Consider the following 24,168-nt stretch of genomic DNA (forward strand, 5'->3'; position numbering starts at 1 on the left):
AAAAATGTTTGATCAAGCAGATGATTTGAATTGAACAAGAATGCCCCTTTTCTACTTGTTTTTCCTCTCTATGCTTTAATTTATGATTGCTATGAAGCCACTTGCTTTTTGGAGAACAGAGAAACACAGGAAGTTCTTCATAGTATCAAAACGATGGAAACCTCCTAAAATGTACATGTACTCTAACATTTGAAAGTGCGACAAAGTCATTATAAATAATGTCAAGGGAATCAGATTTTCTTTATTTTGATGCTGAAATAAAAAACACTTGCAATATTTGTTAAGAATAGAAAACAAAAAAATTCTATAAAAGAAAAATTAAAAAACAATTAGGTGTTTAATACCTCTTCTTTGAATACTAAGGCAACAGGTTGAGTTGATTTCAATTATTCACATATCATTTTTACAGGATTATTTACATGCTTTGTGCTGTGAATTACAGATAAAATAACATTGACCGCTGGGTGGCAGCATAACCTTTTACTTGTCCCAGTCTGCGAAAATTAGGGAATCGAAGAAGAATTTGGTCAACCGGAAAAAAACCTTTCACCTCTGCCGCTGTGTGTGCATGAGGTTGGCGGGCTGCTAGTTGTATGTATTTGTTTAAATTCTGCTGCTCCATTGGTGAACACAACTTATTTGCCAAATAACCCATTACTACGCGGAATATTTTCAGTCGGGTAAAGCAACGAGTTCACTTTAAAACTCTTAATTTACACTTAGCTAGCATTTAGCTAGCAAGCTAAATAATAAGACGTTACTGATAGCAGCGGGCTAACTAACCGGTGGTCTTCCATCAGCATGCTAACATCAGCTAGCACCAGACAGAACATTTAATTGGTAGTGAAGTTGGCAGGATATCTCTTTATTATTTACATTTAAAACCTGGCCACCTTTGCTGACACTATCGTTAACTCTCATTGAACGGTTCTGTAGGTAAGTTAGCGGAGGTAGCTCAGCCATGCCGTCCGGCGCTGGACCCAGCAGCCCCGCAGCTGCACTCGCTGAAGCGCTGGAAAACTCTTCCCAGCTGATCGACAAACATCTGCTGGAGGACCGATGCTTCCCTGACCTGTCGGAGCTGCTCAGCGTCCCATGTCACAGTGAGTCCTTTGGAGGGATGGATCACAGAGACCTTGGTGTAGCTATCAAACTTGTGGTTCTGTTGACCAGTGGTGTAGTCTCATTTGTTGTAGTGGGTATACTGTAATAATTGTACTCATCCATCCTAGAGCATCACGGAGCGACACCTGTCTCGAAGCAACACCTCATGAACACCATCACACTCACTAATGCATAGACTAGTCTCGAGACTGGTTATGTGTTATCAACATGTCAATGTATTATAAGCATTTGTATGTGACTTTTAACTGCCCGTGACATTAACAATACACAAATAAAAGAATGAACAATGATGGAAAAAGCCCACTTATCTTCTAGGGTTGAACAATTAATCGACATTTTTATCAAAATCTCAATATGGCCTACTGCAATTTTCAAGTAATGTACAATAAATATGGTCATGCTACAGATGTCCTGACCCACACATCATATTCTACACTTCAAAAAGCATCTTTGTTTCGCATAGATCTGCACAAATATCACACAATAATCATTTTAAACATATTTTTCAATGCATTAGATATTTATTCAAACTTGTTCAGCCCTATTATCTTCCATAAATCATTGTCAAACTATGTACTGTATCAGCTTAAATGAACAAGCAAACATCCTTGAAGTGCTACAAGACAAATTAGCTTCAAACAAGAAACAAATGAACAAATAAGCTTCACGTCAATAAATGAGGGTTGAAAAAGCACTCGACGTGTCCATACTGGGTTCACTGTGTTCGTCCACAAGCCCTGAGAAAAGGATGGAACACTTCTAGACATAGTCTGGTAGTCTACAGAGCTTTCCAGATATGTTTGTACTCATCTGAGGTGTGCATTGCCTCCTTGCTTGCGTGGCAGAGCGATGGCTTCTCAGCCATGTGACGTACTTCCTTGGCTCATAAAGTGTTACAGGGTGATGCTGATCATCATCAAATTACTTACATTTGACAAGAACAGTGTCGATCTCTTGTCTGTGCATATATTGGTCATGAGACTGAAGCCCCTTTCACACTCAGCAGTGCTGCAAGGGATGGTCTTCGTCGGGGCAATGTTAGTATCTGTAGTGTGATTACTGAATTATAAAAGTACCGCGTTACACTACTCCGTTACCGACAAAAGTAATATTATTACACCCAACTCTGCTGGCCACCCATCGCGTGCTTAAAACTCTGCCAATTTTCAGGACTTGCGAGCCCACTTCTTGCGCTGCTTCCAGAAGCTCTCGAGAATTTGTATTGGACTGACTGTAGAGATCGTGGATCTTCTCTAGGAACACTTTGAAGTGGTTGACTGCCTGAACCTCATCCACAGCATCAGATACAGCCAGTTCCAAACGGTGGTTCATGCAGTGCCATGTGAAGAGGTTAGGGTACCTTGCTGTCAGCCTGGTTGCCACACCAGAGTTCTTGCCTAACATGACACTGGCTCCATCAGAAACAAATGAGACCCAGTTCTTTTGAAGCCACTCTTCAGTGAAGCCTGCAGTTTCCAAACACTTCAGCAGAGCTTCTTCTATATCCTTTGCCCTTTGGCTCTCCAGCTCAACCAGCTCCAGGAACAACAATTCAGGAGTAGCTCCATCCACTGAGGCTTTCAAGTTGACAATCATTGCAGATTTGTGGCTGATAGATGTAGCCTCGTCAATGAGAACAGACAACTTGCTTGAAGATGTCACAATACTGTGAACTATTTTTTTCTGCATCTCTTTTGCTATGTGTTCTACAATTTGCGTGGAACTGTACCGTGAGTACAGACTAGTGCCCATGTTGGCACCATTTTTTTCCTGAAGCTCAATGAGACTATCATGGTCAGTAAAAGGTCGGTTCATCTTCGCAAGATAGTATGCTGTTCTGAATACAGAATCTGTCTCTGCAAACACAGTCTCTGACACAGCTCTCACCACATTTCCAACTAAATCCTGCCCACCCTTCTCCGTGAGCTCCTGGGCTATTTTGTGTGCTCTGGACGTCTCATGTCGTCTAATCTTGTTCTTAAGCGACCCAACGGAAGTTTATTGTAAAATGCGCCGCGGCCATAACTCCGGCTAGGAAGGTCGTATCAACGTACTCCCGTCTCTAGCACCCCGCAGCCCGAGCTACGAGTGAAAGAACTAAACTTACATGAAACTTCCGTTGGGTTGCTTTAAAGTCAAGCTTCAGTTTAAGATTCACCCTGTAATAGAACATGTGATGGAGCATCACTAACCTGACTCAGATGGTTTGTTTCACCAAACCATCTAAAGCTCCATTGGAAGCCATTTGGAAAGGGCAGGCACTTTCAAAAGCACTTGGCAGGTGATTGGATCAATCTGTCTATCACCTTCTATCATGGGCCACTTCTGATTGTTTAACAATGGCTGGTACATGTGGAGCACAGCACTTCTGATTGGTGTGGATGACTGCGATTTTTTGATCGTGTTTTTGTATCTCACTCCCTTTCTCTTCCATTGATCCACCACACTAACGTTGATCAAGTTAGCTAGTTCTAACCAACTATCCCCTGCTACAGTTACGTTAATGATAACCATGCTAATTTCACTTACCGGGTAACTTTGCGGTAGCGCCGTGCTCGTTCTCTGTCACCTTTAGGACAGCCGCCTGACCTGGCTCTTCTTCTGTAGTGGTAGTAGGGGAAAACATTGAAATATTGTCGTCTGTTTTCGTTTCATGTTTGCTTCCTGTTTAGCGCTCTGCGAACTTGAATGGTGGACGGATCAAATTCTGATAACGTTAGAGAAACGTGGGGTTTGTCAGAGCCGAACAAAGTGTGTTGCTGTTGCTTAGCAACAGGTGACGGAAGCCCCAGACGTCCAAAAGTATTAACACAGAAAGGGCGAAAGCGTGAAAGCACGGTCACAAAATGATGTTGCGTATCATCGCTCATTTTTAAGAGGGTATACGGAAATCACTGGCATTTTCTAGTGGGTATACGGCGTACACCAGCGTATCACATAGACTACACCACTGCTGTTGACACTTGGGCTGCCATGCCACAGTACAGATGTTGGTTTGATCAAAATGGATATGGTGCTTATAAGGATTGTTTTTAGGCAGATAAATGTTCGAGGAATGATCCTGTGGAATTGAGTATGATGACGAATAAAGGTAGCTTTATCATGTTATTGTAATCCATCAAACGAGAAAGCAGTCATTCTGAGACAAAACATTGATCATACTTAGAGAAGACCTTTTGCAACTCTTTCCACATGAACTACCAACAAGACACGGATATATGGCATTCGTTTTTCATTCCACTGTATATATAAGAAGAAAGACCACACCCTAACAGAAATAATGTGTTTACTGTTTGAACCTGTTTCTGTCAGAATCTGTTAAGCTCTTGAACATACAAGTTTTCTGGCACCCATGGTAACGGGGATGAAAATAGGCCAGCTGAAAGAGTGGAACCATCAACTGGTTGAATACACAAAAATACTTTCTGCTGACTTTCTAACACTATGATTGATTATGTTTGTATATAACTGATATATATTATGATTGGGATCCAATGCCTGGGACAGTGCTTGATCTGCTGGTATTGCATGTGTTTATAGATATGCCGTCCCTCTCTGGAGTGTCGGACATGGACTACCCCCTGCAGGGACCGGGTTTACTCAGTGTGCCAAACCTCCCGGAGCTCAGTGCAGTCCGCCGGGTCCCTCTGCCGCCAGAGCTGGTGGAGCAGTTCAGCCGTATCCTTTTTATCATTCAGGAAATAAAATCGTTTCAAATTCACTGGACCAGGAGGTTTCTATCAAGCATATAGCACACAGTTTAGTTGATCCCTTTTTAGTTTTGCGTTGTATTTGAGTTTCAACTTAACAATTTCACAGATATGCAATGTAACTGCATGATGGGAGTTTTCCCAGAGATCTCTCGAGCATGGCTTACTATTGACAATGACATCTTTATGTGGAATTATGAAGATGGGTGAGTACATTTACTTTATGAGGAACACAGTGATGATCATGAGCAGCAAGGCAAGTTTATTTATAGCTCCTTTCAATACAAGGCAATTCAAGGTGCTTTACAAAAATGAAACAAAGGCATTTAAAAACAGTCATTAAAAATAAAAGATAATAAAAGAAACATTAAAAGAAAAAGTACATGAATAAACAGTTACAGTGCAGTTTAAGATATGAATAGTTCACACAGAAGTTCCACTTTACTGATGCCTTTCTTTAAGGTTTCTCCGAACATGAGCTGTGTACGCTTGTATGGCACATACGTCCCGAGCAGCATACACAGAGAAAATCAGCCAGGACAAAGTCCCCAGACACTGATTCCCTGGGGTTACTAGCCCCAAATGTTCATTAACCAAAAAACGAAACACAACCGCTCAGTTTCAATTAAAAGCAGCGACAAAAAGAAAAGTCTTCAGGCTGGATTTCAAAGTAGTCAGAGTTGCAGCGGACCTGCAAGTTTCTGGGAGTTTGTTCCAGATATTTGGAGCATAATAACTGAACGCTGCTTTACCATGTTTAGTTCTGACTCTGGGGACAGAAAGCTGACCAGTCCCTGAAGACCTGAGAGATCTGGATGGTTCATAATTTAGTAGGAGGTCAGAAATGTATTTTGGGCTTAAACCATTCAAAGCTTTATAAACCAGCAGCAGTATTTTGAAATCTATTCTTTGACACACAGGAAGCCAGTGTAAAGACTTCAGAACAGGAGTGATGTGATCCACTTTCTTAGTGTTAGTGAGGACTCGAGCAGCGGCGTTCTGAATCAGCTGCAGCTTTCTAATAGATTTTTTTAGTGAGACCTGTGAAGACACCATTGCAGTAGTCGAGTCTACTGAAGATAAAAGCATGGACAAGTTTTTCCAAATCCTGCTGTGACAGTACATAAAACCAGCTGAAGTTCACATGCAGTGCTTTTAAATGAATGGCTTTTTCCCCACATTATTCTTTGTAGGGGAGATGTGGCCTATTTTGATGGCCTTATTGAAACAATTCTGGCAGTGGGCCTTGTAAAACCAAAACAAGGTATGTGTCAACTCATCATTCATTATTAATTTTTATTTTTATTGAAGCACTTTAATTTGAGTAATGTTTATGTGTTGTGTTTTCCTTCTCAGGGATTTTACAGCCACATATCCACTACCTCTTAGTACTGGCCACCTCAGTGGATGTAGTGATCCTCGGGCTGAGCTTCCCCAAGAGCCAGGCTGGTGAGTTCTCCTTTGAATGTTGTGTTTCCAGCTTACTGTGAATAGTGTTTGGTTTCCTTACTCCAATGTGACAGTTAATTGTGGGCCTGGAGTAACACTGGTCCACATATTTGACTGTTTCTGACCTTTCTCTTTGTTTTGTCGTAGGGTTGAATGACAGCATGTCTGGTGCGATGCAGCTCCTTCCAGACCCCCTCTTCTCAATCCCCACAGACAACACCTACATCATTTCCATCACCTCCACAGACCTGGGACGCATCTTTATGGCAGGAAAGGACGGCTGCCTTTATGAGATCGCTTACCAGGCCGAGGCGGGATGGCTGAGCCAGCGCTGCAGAAAAATCAACCACTCCAAAAGCTCTCTGTCCTTCCTCGTGCCCTCTGTGCTCCAGTTCTCCTTCTCTGAAGACGGTGAGGAGAGGGACAGAAATCCATGTGGAAGAAACGTCCTTGATTTCATTAAAATTAAATGTAACCTTTTGATGTCCTTGTCCTCCGCAGACCCCATTGTGCAGATTGCGATTGACAACTCCCGCAACACACTTTTCACACGCTCAGAGAAAGGTGTCCTGCAGGTATGGCACTTTGTGAAATCCCATTTTAAAGTGTTGCTGTTTCGGATAAATTAAGAAACTTATCAAGGTCCAAAACGTAATATGAACTTGTCTGTGTTTTAGGTGTATGACCTGGGTGCTGATGGACAGGGCATGAGTCGTGTGGCAACCATGTCTCAGAACACAATTGTTGCTGTTGCTGGAAACATTGCCAGGTATGTCTGGGTTTGTCGATCCTTAAACGTGTTTGTTTCACATCTGTCATCTGGCTTTAACTCTCCTTCTTTTGCAGGACAATAGATCGTTCAGTATTCAAACCTATCGTCCAGATCTCTGTGATTGACAGATCTGAGTCGTCAGACTGTCACCTGCTTGCTGTCAGTCATGCAGGTAAAGACATCAGAGCAGTAACGAAAAGTAACAAAACCAGTAGGACACGTATTGAATAATATGCAGTGTTTCCCCTAGGATGGAGTCATAGCAGCGGTGCTAAGGCACGTGGGCCTAGCATAATGTGAGCGTGCGGAATTTTTTAGTGTGCACGTGCGAAGTGCGCCCCGCCAATTTGTTTCTATGTGTCTGCTAGCACAAGAAAGGCTCTTGAGGCCTAGTACCAGGGCCGGTTCTAGCCAATTTGCTGCCCTAGGCGCGATTTTATAAGAATAAATGAAAAATCTCTACAAAAGACAAATACACTACAAAAACAGAAACGTATTGACATAGGTAATATAAGTCAAAATGGTTACAAACGTATTCAGTATTGTATGAAAATGTTTTAATTGGGGGGTGGATGTCACATCCTCTAGGGGGGTCCGGGGGTATGCCCCCCCGGGTGGATTTTTTATTTTTTAACATTTTAAAGTAAAATGCTTCAATCTGGTGCACTTTGAGCACACAATTACTAGAGACCAGATCTAGGGGGTACAACTCTAAAACACCCATATGAAAAAGATCGGTTTACATTTTAATAACCAAATAAGTATGTGAACATAACCAATCACCTACCATAGCCAATAACAAATAAATGTAACTTTTTTATTTTTGTTGTTCATTTATATCTTATTTTACCAGTTAACATTTATTTATTTATGCATATTTTTGTATCTCTCCCACTTTAAACAATATTTTTGGTTTACTGTCCTATAGTATACATTGGAATGATTTCAAACCTGTTTTTATTTATCCTAATAATTATAAAGGAGTGCCTTGGAAATATGTGTTTACATAATTTGTAAACACATATTTGTTTGAGACCCACTGAGATAACTTAGACTAAAATTAACTATCCAAACACTCAGAGAGTCCTTTACCTCACTGAGCCTCTCAGTCTGACAGGAGAGCTCTCTTCCACCCTGGTTGTAGAAACATCTACTTCTTATATCTGTTAGCGCAGCTAGCACCACATTCTAATAACAACAGCGCCGGTACCGGTGCGCCCTCTCTCTCTCGCTCCCACGCTCGCACTTTGGCTGTGAGCTGCGGGCGCCTGATAAGTCAACATCCCCCACTTTCATCACTTACAGCGCCCATCGTACAGGGCAAATTAAAAGTGTAACCCCCCCAGATCTGGCCCCCTACAGTGGCAATGTCTCAAGATTTAGCAAAAATACATCTTTATTGAACATACAGTAACACAAATACTACAAATCCACATAACAAACAATCAAAAATGAAAAAGGGTCGCCACTTATTATTATATTATTAAAAAAGAAAAATTATTATATATTTTTACAGCTGCGCCGCCGCTATTTGTATATAGGGGAAACACTGATATGAAATGTTTATACTTTGTGTGCGCCATATCCCTTTCTCTAGGTGTGCGTCTCTACTTCAGCACTACACCTTTCTCCCTCCCACACCAGAGGCACCTGGCAGTGCGACCTAGCCTGCTGGCTTTGGTCCACGTCCGCCTGCCGCCCGGGTTTTCTGCATCCTCTACCCTCCAAAAACCTGCAAAGGTCCATAAGGCACTTCACAGCAAAGGTACAACTCTTCTGTCTGCTATTCAGTTCCCCACAAGGACCAACTCACTCAAAACTCAACAAACCCCAATATTAAGAATAATCCAGATCTGCCTGTTTATAGCATTCGTCTTTTCTTTGTTTAAATCCTGCAGGTATTCTGTTAATGGCTGCTTCAGAGACAGAAGACAGTGACATCCTCTGGTGCATCAACCATGACTCCTTCCCCTTCAAGAAACCCTTGATGGAGACTCAGGTAGGCTCTCAAAACAAAGTTGAGGTGACAGTTAAGGTGTGCTGTTACTACTACTTCTACTGCTATCTATACTTACTTCTCGGTCAGAAGTAATTAACCTTTTTTTTTTTTTTTTTTTAAATCGAGTGCTTTACTACCTAAAAGCCAGGCTACACTGAAAGAAACCTTAAATGATGCCTATTTTTCTTCTGCCTTCTATTGCAGATGATGTCTAATGTCGATGGACACTCTTGGGCTCTTTGTGCCATTAATGAGGAGAGACCATCCAAGATATCTTCTCCTCTGAACACAGCACTGATCCCCATCACTGATTCCCCTGTGGTGGTCCAGCAGCACAACATCCCTCCACAGAAGTTTGTGCTTCTCTCTGCAAAGGTCAAAAATGTTTTCCCTCTCATTGTTGCACACACAATCAATCTTGTCAACCAAAACATGTTTTAATTCTGTATACTAAGTGTAGACTTCTTGCCGTCCTGCAGGGGAGTCATATCTTCCAAAAACTGCGGCCGGTAGACCAGCTCCGTCACCTGCTGGTGAGCTGTGCCGGAGGAGAGAGTGAGGAGGTGGAGCGTTTCTTCAAGCTGCACAGGGTACAAAGCTTTTTCCCTCCTTCAAATGTTTTGATCCCCTTAAACCGGAAAAAGATACACATGTTTTCAGGCTACGCACTGTAAGCCAGCAGTTGCACGACACACAAACATCATCGCTTAATGAAGGCCTGCATATACTGTATCAGGGTGTTTGTGGGGTCTTAAAAAGTATTAAAAGTTGATAAATCAATTTAGCGAAAATGTAAGGCTATTAAACTGCATTTTCCAAGGTATTACATTTTGTAGCTTGTTTTCAATAAGTATATAAATTGTCCAAAGAGGTTGTATTCTACAGTGTGCCTGAATGTAATCACTGCGTAGGTGTGTAGTGTGATTCTGTGTAGTTTATTTATGGCATCCCGTTGGATTTGACGTCATCTGAACAGGACATCGCACGTTCACTGCTTGATAGCGCGAAGGTCCGTTTACGCCGGTTGTTAAACAACATCGTTATGGGGAAATGCAAGTTTACGTCCAAATGGTTGGAAGATAAGGAGGAAGGACAATCAATACTGTATATAGTAAATGTGAGGTAAAGTGTCGCCAATGTAACCAGTTAGAACTCCAAGTGGCGATGAGGTCTTAAAATGTATGGAAAGGGTCTTAAAAAAGGTCTTAAAGGGTCTTACATTTGACTTCAGGATTCCTGCGTATACCCTGTGTATATATTTGAGTTGTTATTCATTTCTGTACAGGAGGAGCAGGCTTGTGGCACAGCACTGATCCTGGCCTGTTCCAGTTCCGCCTGTGACAGAGAGGTTTCACAGTGGGCCACCAGAGCTTTCTTCAGGTCAGAAAACATTTTTACAACATGCTCATATTAACAATCACTTGCACTGCACATACAATTAAAAGCAGTTCCTTTGTTGTTGTGGTGATCAGATATGGAGGGGAAGCACAGATGAGATTCCCAGCAGCCATGGGATCTCCGAGTACTGTTGGACCTGTGATGAGCTCTCCAGCACCAGGTACATTATAAATAAATACTGACTGTGGGAATTATAGATAAAGACTAAACGTAGAAGCTTAAACTCACTGTCTATTTGGGTCAACAGAATATACAAACAAAATGTATTTACATTTCAAACACCACATTTTGTAATACTTTTATGAAAGACGTGTGAGCTTCCTCTTACTCTGCCCTTAGGCATCGTGCCCCCAGCTTTGGCTTCACCTTTCACACCGATGCATTCTGGGTCGGCCCCCCTCACACCCATGACGGCTGGCCCAGAGGTGATCTTCTCAGGGAAACACAACGGCATCTGTATCTACTTTGCTCGCATTCTCGGGTAAGTAAATGCTGTCATTGGTTGTCACATCGACACATTATGAATCTGAAATATGTTCCTCTTCAGTCTGTATCAGCACTGATCATGTCTTTCTCCCCTGTTCCCTAACAGAAATATTTGGGATGGAAGTCTTGCTTTTGAGAAAACCGTGGCCAATGGGAGTCAGACTGTTACTATTGTGAGTATCCACGTATTTATTTAACAGTTGATGTTTTTAGAATAACGGTAGTAATGGTTCGATAACACTGCCTTTTATCCGTCGTCTCCACAGTTGGAAAGCAGCGTTAGTTCATTTGATCTGGAGTCGGTACTTTTGGAGCTCGGCGGTTTGAGGGAGTTTCTGGATAAAACTCTCAGTTCAGTCCCTCGGCTCTGGGTGCTGCAAGGTAGGAACTTTTACTCTACTTTATACGCCTTACCTCAAACTAAGGGTAATGTTGTTGATGGATTCTGTTAGTTCTCACACACGTCAGTGCACACATGTCCTGACACTCAGGTAACGTACAAGACTTACATCATGTAATAACAGGTGGTTGCGTTTCACTGATCAAAGCTAATAAGAACTACATCAATGTTGCATTTGTGTTGATATGAAAGCTTTCTCATGACTCAACTCATGGCTGATTATGTGGTTAACAATAATAAACATATTTACTCATTTCCTATTACTTCTACGTTGTCACTGTTAGTACTTACTGCATGAAAACTAGATCTGATCAAACTCTACTGAACAACATCTGTGCTGCTCCCTGTTAGTTTCAGCTCCCCTGCCAACCTGCAGCAAAGGCTGCTTGGATTTATGCGTCCTGACGGAGCCAACACTCAGCAGGTCCAGCAGGAACTCCAGAGGAAATTTCACAGTGAGTTATGAGGGCAGGTTTCACCCCTTTTTCTTCTGAATATTGGAAAGGAAGGATCCAAATCAATGTGATATATTTGATCTATAGGGAAAGAGTGAATGTGGATCTTTGACGTACTAACACAAGAAGAACAAGTTATTTATGTTTCTCTCTCGTTACTGATGTCTTTATTAATGTATCTCTCTATTTTGTTTCCGTTTCCAGCCAAGGCTCAGGTGTATGAGAAAGTGTCTCTGCAGGGCATCCAGCAGTTGGTGCATCGCTGCTACCAGACTCTGGCCCTCCTGAAGCTTCTCTGTGATCATCAGTTCAGCCTCATTATGTCTGAGCTGCCGAAGGTACATCCCAAACAGATGCTCATACATTATCTCTGCATTAATCATCCACCTAATACACGTCCATTTTCTCCATGGTTCCTCCTATTGCTGCTCACCCTGCCACTCTGTTTCTGTTTTCAGGAGTTTCAGGAGCAGATGAAGGCAGCAAGTTTTAAGGATGTAGTGATTCGGGGCAAGGAGCTGTCTGGAGCGCTCATCACCGCCGTCATTAATGTCTACATCAAAGATAACGCGTCTGTGGAGGCCATCAGCAATCACCTGCGAGACATCTGCCCCCTGCTGTACAGCAGCGACGACAGCGTCTGCTCCAAGGTACAAACATAATGTGTTACGGTTCATTAAAGGTTTTAGAAATACAATATATTCTTGTTAAAATGCACCGGATAAAGTAGGACATAATCAGACCTTTCTCCTTATCTTTAACTATTATAATTAGGGCTGTCAAGTTAACGCGTGAACGCAAAAAAAAATTAACGCCACTAATTATTTTAACGCGATTAACGCATGTGTATTTTTTGTCCTCGGCCGCCCCGTAGTTTCAGAGCGCATCGAGTTTAAAATACATTCTACAAGCTGATGCTGACAGCCCCGCTCCTGCTGCCCGCTTGCGGCAGACCACACTTCCACGCTCACCGGCAGGCACCGACTGGCTATTGGGAGGACCGGGAGGGTGTGTGTATGTGTGGCCCGAGCGAGCGAGAGAGAGACCTTACGTGCATTGTTGTTGTTAGCATCTGGTGCTAGCTAGCTGCGCTAACGGATATAAGGAGCTGTTTCAATGAAAACAGAGGAGCGACATTTCGCCGACAACTGCGCCGAGCACTTGACTTTATGCAGGAAGCCAGACAGTGGGACATTGTACGAGAAGTCAGCACACTCAGCACGGATAGTGCGCAACATGATTGCAGCGTCCAGGCAGCTCCCGTTCGAGCATATGCCTTGAGTTGCACATAGCTCCAACGATCCATCACAGTGTCTCTCTCCACACACACACACACACACACACACACACACACACACACACACACAACACACACCACACACACACACACACACACACACACACACACACACACACACACACACACACACACTGTATTGTATGAGAGAGGTTCCAAATTGAATTGAGGCGGATATTTTTAATGTTCAGAGGTTGTTATGTTTAATAGTCATGAGAATATTTGTCATTGATAAAATGATAATAAACAAACATTTGCATAAAGCATATTTGTCCACTCATATATAAGAGTATTAAAAACTTAAAATATCCCTCTAAGGTACATTTAGAACAGATAAAAAATGTGCGATTAATTTGCGATTAACTATGGACAATCATGCGATTAATCGCGATTAAATATTTTAATCGACTGACAGCCCTCATTATAATTGAATGACTACAAAACTACAAATTCTGTCTGTACAGTTCTTGCAAACTTCTGGATGCTTTTGGGTGCATCAGAGTCATTCACTCAATTTACACACGGCATCTATTGCACGTCTGTACGTCCTGGGAGAGGGATCCCTCCTCTGTTGCTCTCCCTGAGGTTTCTCCCATGTTTCCCTTTAAACTGTGGGTTTTCTCCGGAAGTTTTTCCTTGTACGATGTGAGGGTCTAAGGACAGAGGGTGTCGTATTGTCATACTGATATTCTGTACAAACTGTGAAGTCCACTGAGACAAATGTAACATTTGTGATATTGGGTTATATAAATAAACATTGTTTGATTGATTCAACGGGATTGATTTAGCAGCATTGATTCATGTGTCCTAATTTGTTGCTTTTGTCTCCCACTCAGGCGAATGAATTGCTGCAGAGCTCTAAGCAGATCCAGAACAAAGCCGATAAAGAGCGAACACTGAAGGAGTCTCTACGGCTCTATCAGCAGATCAGCCAACACACAGATCTGCCGCTCGTCTGCTCCCAGTACAGACAAGGTGAGGACACACAACACACACGGTAATGCTGTGATTAGTTTTTTGACACCAATACTAATGCTTTTTGTTAATTGTCTCAGTGCGTTTCTACGAGGGCGTCCTTGAGTTGTGCCTCACAGCAGCAGACAAGAAGGACCCACAGAGGCTGGGGCCCCACTTCTACAAGAACGGAGAGCCCGAGGAGGACGGGGCGGGACAGCAGGCCTTCCAGGAAAGGTAACGCAGGAAAGAAACGGCACCCAAATCAGCAGCGTTGAAAGCCATTTCCTTTTCATCACCAACATTTGTTCCCCCCGCCTCGGTCTGCTCCAGGCTTTGCTGTTATAAGTGCATCACAGACACCATGCAGGAGCTGGTGAACCAGAGCAAGGCGGCCCCTCAGTCCCCCAGCGTACCGAAGCAGCCCGGGCCTCCTGTCATGACCTCTGACCCCAACATGCTCAGTAATGAAGAAGCTACAGCTCATGTGAGTATAAAGGAGACAGTTGATGCTTAATTTTCACCACAGCAATGTTCAGGATCTGCATTATTAATGAGGATATGCCGTTTCCTTGTAGTTTGAGCAGATCCTGGGTCTGGCCCAGCGGTCTCAGGACGAGCTGTTTCACATCGCTCTGTACAACTGGCTGATTCAGGCCGACCTGACTGACAAGCTGCTAGAGGTAGGAATTCAATCTTGGTATTCATCAATTTCCTGTTTGTGTTTTCTATTTCCAGGCTTTTTTCCCTGCCTATTTTAATGACAAATCCCCAGACCTTTAAAAATGAGCAAATTATTCAGAGTTTATGACCCAAAAATCAACAACTTTTGTGTTTTCTAATGAATTGAGACACTTTCCTGTTTTTGTTTTTGTTGTTATTGCTTGCCATGTATCTTACAGCTGTCTTCTGTTGTCCAGGTGAATTCTCCGTACCTGGAGGAACATCTGATGCATATGATCAAGCAGGACCAGAGTAAGGTGCACAACATGGACCTGTTGTGGCGCTACTACGAGAAGAACCGTAACTTTGGCAAAGCGGCTCACGTACTCGCTCGTCTCGCTGACATGCACAGGTTTGTACTCCCAACAACTGGATAATACGTTTAATTCAGTAAGATTCAAATTAAATATCTCCAGAAATTAAATAAAAATGACACTGACATTAGACTAAAAAGATTCTTGATCCTTCTCTGATTCTGCAGCACTGAGATCTCACTGAAGCAGCGTTTGGAGTACATCGCCCGAGCCATCCTGTCTGCTAAGAGTTCCTCCTGCATCTCGGCTCAGGCGTCTGACGGAGAGTTCCTCCACGAGCTGGAAGAAAAGATGGAGGTACGTGTGTGGCAGTGATCACGCTGAGAGAAATCTAGGAGTGATCAGGCGTTGTCACCGCTAACTTTCTGTGTTTTCTTCCCAGCTGGTGCGTATTCAAGTCCAGATCCAGGACACCCTGATCAGACAGTACTCCCATCATCCCTCAGTGAAAAATGTCATCTCTCAGTTAGACTCTGAGCTCATGGACATCACCAAGGTAACACACACACAGCAGCAGCAGAATAATGATGATGAGGAGCTGGGGGATTAGGAAGATAAAGTGAAGGGAATATTTTATAAATGCTGGGTTATTGTTCTCCGATGTAGCTCTACGGGGAGTTTGCTGACCATTTCAAATTGTCCGAGTGCAAACTGGCCATCATTCACTGTGCGGGACACTCCGACCCAATCCTGGTGCACTCGCTGTGGCAGGAGATCATGGAGAAAGGCAAGTGACAAGTCAGCAGCTTCTTAAAATAGTACCCTTTCATTCATTCATTTTATTTATTCATTCAGATGTTTAAATAAAGATGCAAGTACAATTTACAATATATATAGAATGGAGAAAGTTCATGTGAACATTACAACCCAAAAACATACCCCACACTAACCTAAAACCCTAAAAACTAAACTACTCTAACCACAACTACTTAATGGTCTTAAATATTTATTTCGTCAGTCTAAACATTTGTTTCAAAAAAGTATGACGGTACACCTAAAAGCATTTCAGAGGAAAGTAAATGTGTGTAGAAGTCCAAAGCCATTCAGCGTGTTAAATCTGCAATTGTTGCTTGCAAATCCTTTTTAAATGCCTTTTATTAGCTGCATGTGTGAATGATTATTGTTTTGTCTCTTCTAGAAATGGCGGACAGCGTGGCCATGAGTCCAGCAGACAGGATGAGGACTCTCAGTTTGAAACTGGTCTCACTGGGAAGGATTTACGCCGGGACACCAAGATATTTCCCTCTGGGTGAGCATATACCTTCCTGTAATTATGTTCAATTTTCCCCTCGTTAGAACTTTCCGTCTCGCTGTTTACTACTTTGTTAACAGTAATATAATTAGACTTCCCCTTTGCATCATACATGTCACCATGTCTCAGGGGCACAGGCCTGCAGGGTCACGGTGATTGCCCTCTCGTTACTGACAACCTGTTCCAACCTGTCCTCTCTACGGAGACAATGATTCATTTTATATACACCCTGGGTACCTACTCCAGTGGTTCTCAAACTTTTTCTGTCAGGCCCCCCCTTTGGAGAAAAAAAAAAGTCGGCCCCCCCCCCCCCCCCCCCCCCAACACAAATAGTCACGTAATGGGCCAAGTTAACATTTATTAAAATACATCAATATGAACGTGAGCATTCCTTTGCTAGAACAGTGATAATAAAACAATGCTCCATAAGTCTGTGGTCAAATAAATAAATACATAATACAATTGTGCAATCCCTTTGCTAGAACAATAAGTTATAATACTTTGCCACTTTGCAATCTGTGCAAAAAAATGAAAAGAAAGAAAATGCTGATATTTTGCTAAAAAGTGTGTCTTATCAGCATTAGTGGCTGCAATGAGCCTGTTCTGCACTGCACATTTCTTCAAAACGGGGCTGCAGGCTCCGTGGCGGCGCCAGAGATTTATTTTGGGGGTGCTGTGGGGTAGCTTGACGTTTCATAGAGGGTGCTCAATCATTTAGGGTTTCCCATCAATGTACCGGGCGCTACAGTTGAATTGTGTACTGCAACACTCCACGCAAATTAGGGATGCCAGAGATTATTCGATTTTTCGAATATTCGTTACAGTCTCCATAATCTAAAATTATTTTTAAAATTCGATTTTATTTATATATTTTTGTATTATTATTTATGTTTTTCTTTTTTATCTGGCTTAGTTTCAACCAAAATATAGACTAATGCTAATAATAGTAATAGTATTAATAATTGTAAATGGCCATTGGTCACACCACCAGTTTGTTTTACTGTAAACTTGGAGGAAGCCAGCAGCGCAGGCTTCGCAGAGTGCAGACTGCTGCTGCCTGCTGCAGCCTGCTACACACCGACCCCGCCCCCCCCCTCTCCGTCACACGTGCGATTGATTTATTGGCGATATACAGAACAGTGAGAACAACACAACTAAAGATGAACAAAGCGGCACGTTCAAAGAAGGGTTCCTCGTGGAACTACTTCGAACTGACAAGTGCAAATTAAGTAAAATGCAAGCTCTGCGAAAATACTTTGGTCTACCACAGCTCAACATCAACAATGCGTTCGCATTTGAGTGCGAAGCATGCCAAAGAAGTGCCTACAGAGAAAGACGCAGCACAGCCGGCCATTACTAACTTCACTTCAAGGCCACGTCGTTGTGATGACAGGTCAAACTGACGGCGGCGAATAATCGATTAATATTCGCATGGGCTGTCCGATTTTCGAATTTGATCGTGGTCAGTTTCTGGCATCCCTAACGCAAATACACAGTGTACCCACGACTGTTACAATGAAGGCTCGATAATCAGCTCACGGCATATAGGTGTAAGCAGGGGTAAAGTGCTATTTTTACAAGTGGGGAGTGGAGCTAACATAAAGGGGTCCGGAAGTTAAAAGCATCAATCTGATGCACTTTGAGAGCAACATGAAGAGATCTATGGATACCTCTCTCAACACCATTTGAAACAGAACTGTAAACAGATTTACTTTTTCTTTATGGATATTTTACAAATCACTCCCTTTTAAACTTTTTTTTTTTTTTTACTGTCATACAGTATTTCATACCTGTTTTTCATTTATTCTCTTATTTTTTTATAACTATAATGATCATATAAACGTGTGCCTCGGCAATAATTGTTTACATTAATCTTGACCAAACAGTTTGAGACCCGGCCACTAGCTCGCTAGCACCAGAAGCTAACAACAATCTCCGGTACCGGTGCGGCGGTGCGCTCTCTCTCTCTCGCTCGCGCACACACACACAAAATGGCTCGTTCCACACACACACAGCCGAGCTTGAATGAAACACAGAGACCCAGACGTACTGTATCATATTATTTTCGAATCAATAATCTTTCAAAATATGATTTTTTTTATTTTTTTTTATTTTTTTAAAAAACATTTTTCCCCCTGGTCTGTCGCGCCCGCCCTGTCATGCCTCTGTGCCCCCCACTTTGAGAAACACTGACCTACTCGCATGGACTCAAATCAATTATGTGAATCCCAAATCCTTTCCCCCCCAGTGATGAACACTGTGCTCACATTGCAATGCTAATAAGTGTCGATGTCCTGTGATTTCAGAGTTCCTAGTGAAGTTTCTAGAGCAGGAAGTGTGTCGGCTGAACTGGGATGTGGGCTTCGTCACTTGCACCATGCAGGAGATCGGAGTTCAGTTACCGCGCCTCCTCGAGGTCTATGACCAACTCTTCAAAACCAGGGTACATGCTTAAAAAAACATTGTTTAAATCCATCCTTTTTTATAGTTTCGCTGAAATGCATGCACATGATTATAAGCAGCAGTTGTTGTTCTTGTGGACTGAAGACTAAATTGTATTTTATTGAATCCACCTTGGGGCCTGTAGGATCCCTGTTGGCAGCGGCTGAAGAAACCTCTCCACCTGGTGGAGTGTATCCACGTTCTTCTGTCAGGATACGTGGATGATCCCAGCAGAGTACCAACCTATGACAGGTAATCACTGCTGTTCAGCTGCTGGCCTGCAGTGGGTGCTGTAGTGTTTGGCTTTGTTGATCATACTGAGGCATTTTTTGCTATTTTCTAGGTATCACATCGTGTCTGTCAATCACTTTTGTGCTACCGCCAGCAGATACATTCAGTCAGTCAAACACACAGTAGATAGAAAAACTCTTGAGACAATACTCACAGGCTTGAATGTACAGAGAAAGGTTCATACATACATACTCCTGACCATTCAGGCTGTAAAGAAATGTGTTCCTAAAGCTATTTCAATGCAGGGCTCGACATTATAAATGGCCCGCTGTCCCGGAAGCCCTATTTAGACACCCCGGGCCAGCATAACGTACTTTCCACTTGCCCGCTCGGGCCACTAAAAATATTGTTTAAAAAAAAATATTTCCTGTGGTATTGATATTTTGACTAGCAATTTTGTTAAATTGTTTCGTTTATCAACGCTACAACATAGCGTTTCGTGAGTCGCTTGTCATTGTTGGGTGTAAAGCTAACAGCTGTTTGCTGCGGAGCGCAGCGCGAGCAGGCTCCCGTGAGCGGGAGCACGCTCCTTCACTACAGAATATCGCGCCACCTTACCATTCGCCAAATGTTTTTAATACCAGCGGTAACCGGCCAAGCGCCGTGCAAAAAACAATCTTCAAATAAAAGAAAGTCACCGGAGGAGTTAAAGGAGAGTGACAGGGAGCATGAGAAGAAGAGGGAGAGAAAGCTTCAGCCAGCTTGATCGATGGAGTTGGCTGCAGTGACGCGTCCTAAAACCCTTTTATAATCTATCGGTTAGATTTATGATTCGAAAATTATAAAAGTAGGGTAGACATGTGGAGATTATCCGGCTGAACAAAACGTGCATTTATCAAACAGGTTTGTTTTCCACAGACCTTATTTCCAGCTATTTTCCAAAACCCTGTGGAGAAATCCCATTACTTTTTGTCGAGGGAACCAGCAGCTTACTTCCTGGTTTTATGACGCGTCACTGGCTGCACCTCTCAATATGATGCCAATACAAACAAGGTCTTCTGTCGGCTCTGTACATCAATGCTGACCTATGCTGACAAGTAAGTGAAGAGTAGACGATATAAAGGTATTGGCTATAGGGAAATGTCCCAGCAGTTTAGGATAATGAAGGATCTAATCTAATCTATAGCCATTACATTTCTAACTCCTAATGACAGGAAGGCAGAAAGCGCATTATACAAATAATAATACTCATAATAATAGCAGAATCTTTTTAACAATGACCACAATATCATTATTTTAATAAACCAAATATGAACAATTGAGGAAAATGAGGAAGAACTGATTGTTCAAATGTTGTAGTAATGTAGTTAGTGCATAAATTACTATTGCAACAAATGTGTTAATTTTCTTCATTATTAATCGATTTTTTTTTTGGGACGAATGCTCCGGGCCAGTGGTTACAATGGTGGGGCCAGTGATAATACAATTCCACCGGCCCGGAGGAATGTCTACCCCTGCAATGTAAAGGATGGATAGTGATTTAAGTGCAAATTTCCCTACATTGCATCTCAGCTAGTAATCACTGCCTGGGGTAATACAAATAAGAAATACAGAAGCTTATAGTAGCATCAGCAAGGCAACTAGTGTGTTTTTAAACTGAGAAAACTTGCAATAAACCTACAGTAAACCCGGTTTAACAGCTTGTATTCCCTCCATTTCAGACGCCGGTTCACGAACGTGTGTCTGGACAACATCTGTGGATACCTGGTGGAGCTGCAGTCTCTGAGCCCCAACTCGGCCCTTCAACAAACCATCGGGAACTTCAAGTCCCTGCAGGCGAAGCTGGAGAAACTCCACTGACGCTAGCCATGCCGTTCTTCACGGGACAGGTGACCTCTGGATCTCGCACTGTTGGCCTTAATTAAACAGCTGATCGAGTTTGCTTCTTTTTCCCTTCAGTTTGATACGTTCCAGCTTAGCGAGTGCTTTATAACGGACTTTGGTAGCCGATAACTCTTAAGTCTTCTGATAAAGATGAGGGAGACCGAAGAAGTTTTATAACTTATTTAATACATTTTGTTCTAAGTCTAAACATTATGCTGAAATACAACTTGGTTATCTGCATTGTGTTCAAATAGCTAGGTCTAAAATATGGATGTCTAAATTGACAAGATATTTGGGTTTTCATGTATTGAAAAAGCAGTTATTGATAATGAATTTTTGATATCGTATGACTACCCTATGTAAAGATACCTGACCTAAGTCTTTTGATCACAGGGGAGTCATTCAGATTTTTCTACGTTACCTCCAAACAAAGTGATGGATGTTGTAATTATGTACATAACTTGGCCACAATGTCGTCTCTTCTGCCAAAGGTCATTCAAACAACTCAACATTTTTTTTCCATGTGTATCATTTACATTTTGTCTTTTTGGCTGATTTAAGTGATTGTTTTGAATGTAGAGCAAGTTTTTATCCCGGTGCAGATCACAGTGCTACACCGAAATCTTTGAAAAAAAACATAAAACATTTTTTATAAAGAAATGAAACTTGTCATGGTTTTTGTGGATGTTTTGAAAACACTAGGAAAACTAAACATTACGAACAATTAGCTGCAGAAAGGAGGATTTCATTGCTTTGGGTTTATTATGTGACTCTGCAGAGGGAGTGCAATATTAGACTTAATGGTGTCACTGTTTGTGTTCACACAATTATCTTTAATTGCAATGGGCACTCAGGACTTCTTACTGTCATCACCAACAGTGCAGTGTTTTCCTTCTTTCTCCAATTAGCTTTACACTCAAGTGCACAATTTGTAGCCTCATGAAAAAACAAAATCATTTTTACCTGATAGTGGGTTGATATATCTTAATAACAGTCAGTACACAAATACAAGAGCCAAAATATTGCGTACATCAGCCAGATTGGAAAGAAATGTCATCCGTGAGGAACTTTACATTTGTATAATGTCTTCATGCATCTCTGGGCACAACAGGTAGCTAGAATACATGAATGATATGTTCTCTTGTAAACTGCAGTGAGCAGCAATATTATATTTTCTAATCTTCACTACCAACATTTTGCATTGTGATGTCTTTATGTCTGAACAACAGTCCAAACCCTGAATATCCACTTAACCATCACATAAGAGAACGCAAAGCAGCAAATCCTTATCTCTGAAGAACCGAAACTAGGGAATGTTTGGTATTTGACTTAACAAATGATTTAGTTGCTGTCATTTTTCTCAAAGAAATGACTATACTGCTAAGCATTTCAGATCTAAAGTATACTGAAGGAAAAAAAGGAGATTAGCTACCAATTGGCTAGAACATTTGCACTTTACCCTGTTTATCCCCATCTATTTTGTTTCCTCAACAGCTAAAGGGTGTTTTAAATGATCAAATCTGATCATTTCCTCTGTCTGCGTTATACACATTTCTACCTTGTGCATGAGCAAGACAGTTTTTTCACTCCGTACAGGAATATGTAGGGGATGATGCAGGTGTAGGAGGCTGCTATATAGCTTGCCACCTCCTTCACTATGGGCGATGTGTGGATGTTGTTGGTGATGCGGAGCAGCAGATGAGTCACCCAGCAGACCACGAACACGCTGGCTACAGCCACCACGCTCTTGGCTGCCCTCACCTGAGCGCTTGGAGAGTTACTGGGCTTAGCTGCCATCTTGCTGGCCTTTGAGACCTTTGGTGGAGGTCCATCACTGCTGTCTGTGTTTGTTTCCTTTATGGGGCTGCTGTGACCCGTCAGGTCTCCATTTGGACCAGAAGGAGGCACGCCTGTGTAAACGAGTGTTGGAGAGTCTTTGGGATCTTTTGTGTTGCCTCCAACAGAAATAGTGCCGACTGATCTGTCATCGTTAATCTTTTCAACACTTTTATGTTTATCCTCCGCTATCGCCTTCGTAGCTTCAGAGTCATTACCTTGTACGCGGAGCTGGTTTTGAAACAAAGTGATGACAATCTGTACACAGGTACATACAATACCAGCAATAGGGAGAGCATTAGCCAGGGTGAGATAGAAGATTTCGTAGATTTGTGCGGCTGTTGCTTCAGGAAACATATCCTCGCAGTCTAAGTGGCTGTCATTGCCTCTCACCAATCCGACGTACATATAGTGTGGCACGTTGAAGGCCACAGCCACCGTCCAGCTCCCGGCCATCAGACAGCCCACCAAGAAGAGGTTGTCCAGCTTCACAGGGGCCCCTCCACGTTTCAGGGAGCCCACCAGCTTCTGGTGCCAGAAAACGCTGATGAAGAAGGTCGTCAAGATGCTGCTGGTTTCCGAGAGGTTTGCACAAAAACTAAACACTTTGCAGAATGTTTCCCCAAAGATCCAACGTCCAGCGAAATCTGCTATGGTGTCAGGGAGGTCCACCAGGTAGTTGGTGATGAGGTTGGAAACGGCCAGGTTGATGAAAAGGAGCTCGTTGGTGCGGATGCCAGATTTCTTCCCAGGCAGGGAGCGTATAGCCAGCATGTTGTTTCCCAGAATCCCTGCCAAACACATGAGTCCTCTGATGAGGGATTCAATCAGCTGTTCAGCATCCATGACTCACAGGATCAGGTGACACTTGAACTTCACTATACAGTCGACTGGTCTCACAGTTCTCTAAGCTTGTGATGTGTTATGGTATTTATAGAGGTAGGTAAGAAGCCAGGCCAAATCACTAGAGTTCAAGCATCTTACTATTGGTTTCCCTCAATGAGCTGTCATCATGTAGTCCCACTGAGACCATGACACGCCCTCCCAACGAGTTTACCCTGACTTACCCTAGTAGTGTATTATCTGAACCACAATCAATAACCCTGTAGTGTCAAACAGTTGTTTCTACACTATAATCAAATCAAGTTTTATTTATATAGCACATTTATAAACGATTTTTGGTCGAGCCAAAGTGCTGTACATATAATAATTTTAAAAAATAGGTTAGGTTAGGAAGAATTCCACCCTTATTATCTCACCAATCCGACGTACATATAGTGTGGCACGTTGAAGGCCACAGCCACCGTCCAGCCGTCAGACAGCCCACCAAGAAAAAGAAAAAAAGAGGTTAGGTTAGGAAGAATTCCACCCTTATTATCATCTCTGCAGTTCAGTTCTACTTCTTTGCATATGACAAAATGAACTTTGAGTGCAAGTGGGA

At 42.5% G+C, this 24,168-nt stretch overlaps 2 protein-coding genes across 3 annotated transcripts; one reads left to right on the forward strand and one right to left on the reverse strand.

The window, feature by feature from the left end:
* The first annotated feature begins 961 nt into the window (after positions 1 to 961).
* nup155 (nucleoporin 155) lies at positions 962 to 21,551 on the forward strand. The gene is given in 34 exon segments (XM_034204505.1): positions 962 to 1,103; positions 4,666 to 4,803; positions 4,945 to 5,041; positions 6,029 to 6,099; positions 6,192 to 6,284; positions 6,432 to 6,695; positions 6,786 to 6,859; positions 6,962 to 7,053; positions 7,131 to 7,228; positions 8,654 to 8,821; positions 8,955 to 9,055; positions 9,260 to 9,430; positions 9,535 to 9,645; positions 10,341 to 10,435; positions 10,528 to 10,613; positions 10,793 to 10,934; positions 11,046 to 11,112; positions 11,206 to 11,278; positions 11,281 to 11,320; positions 11,691 to 11,794; positions 11,999 to 12,132; positions 12,253 to 12,444; positions 13,928 to 14,066; positions 14,147 to 14,282; positions 14,379 to 14,532; positions 14,624 to 14,728; positions 14,966 to 15,120; positions 15,250 to 15,379; positions 15,465 to 15,578; positions 15,689 to 15,809; positions 16,221 to 16,331; positions 18,641 to 18,777; positions 18,922 to 19,028; positions 20,729 to 21,551. Coding segments are annotated over 34 exon segments (4,101 nt in total). The 3' UTR covers positions 20,868 to 21,551.
* On the reverse strand, positions 21,058 to 24,002 carry LOC117538653 (neuropeptide Y receptor type 1). 2 transcript variants are annotated; one of them, XM_034204532.1, is made up of 2 exons: positions 23,987 to 24,002; positions 21,058 to 23,538 (listed from the first exon to the last, which is right to left on the reverse strand). In XM_034204532.1, the coding sequence occupies exon 2, from the start codon at positions 23,529 to 23,531 to the stop codon at positions 22,446 to 22,448; it is 1,086 nt and encodes a 361-aa protein (XP_034060423.1). In that variant the 5' UTR covers positions 23,532 to 23,538; positions 23,987 to 24,002; the 3' UTR covers positions 21,058 to 22,445. The 2 variants fall into 2 exon arrangements, with proteins under 2 accessions (XP_034060423.1, XP_034060417.1); XM_034204526.1 differs by lacking the exon at positions 23,987 to 24,002 and having other exon boundaries at positions 21,058 to 23,785.
* Positions 24,003 to 24,168: the final 166 nt, after the last annotated feature.

Source organism: Gymnodraco acuticeps, unplaced genomic scaffold (genome assembly GCF_902827175.1).
Source record: "Gymnodraco acuticeps unplaced genomic scaffold, fGymAcu1.1, whole genome shotgun sequence".
Classification (NCBI taxonomy): Eukaryota; Metazoa; Chordata; class Actinopteri; order Perciformes; family Bathydraconidae; genus Gymnodraco; species Gymnodraco acuticeps.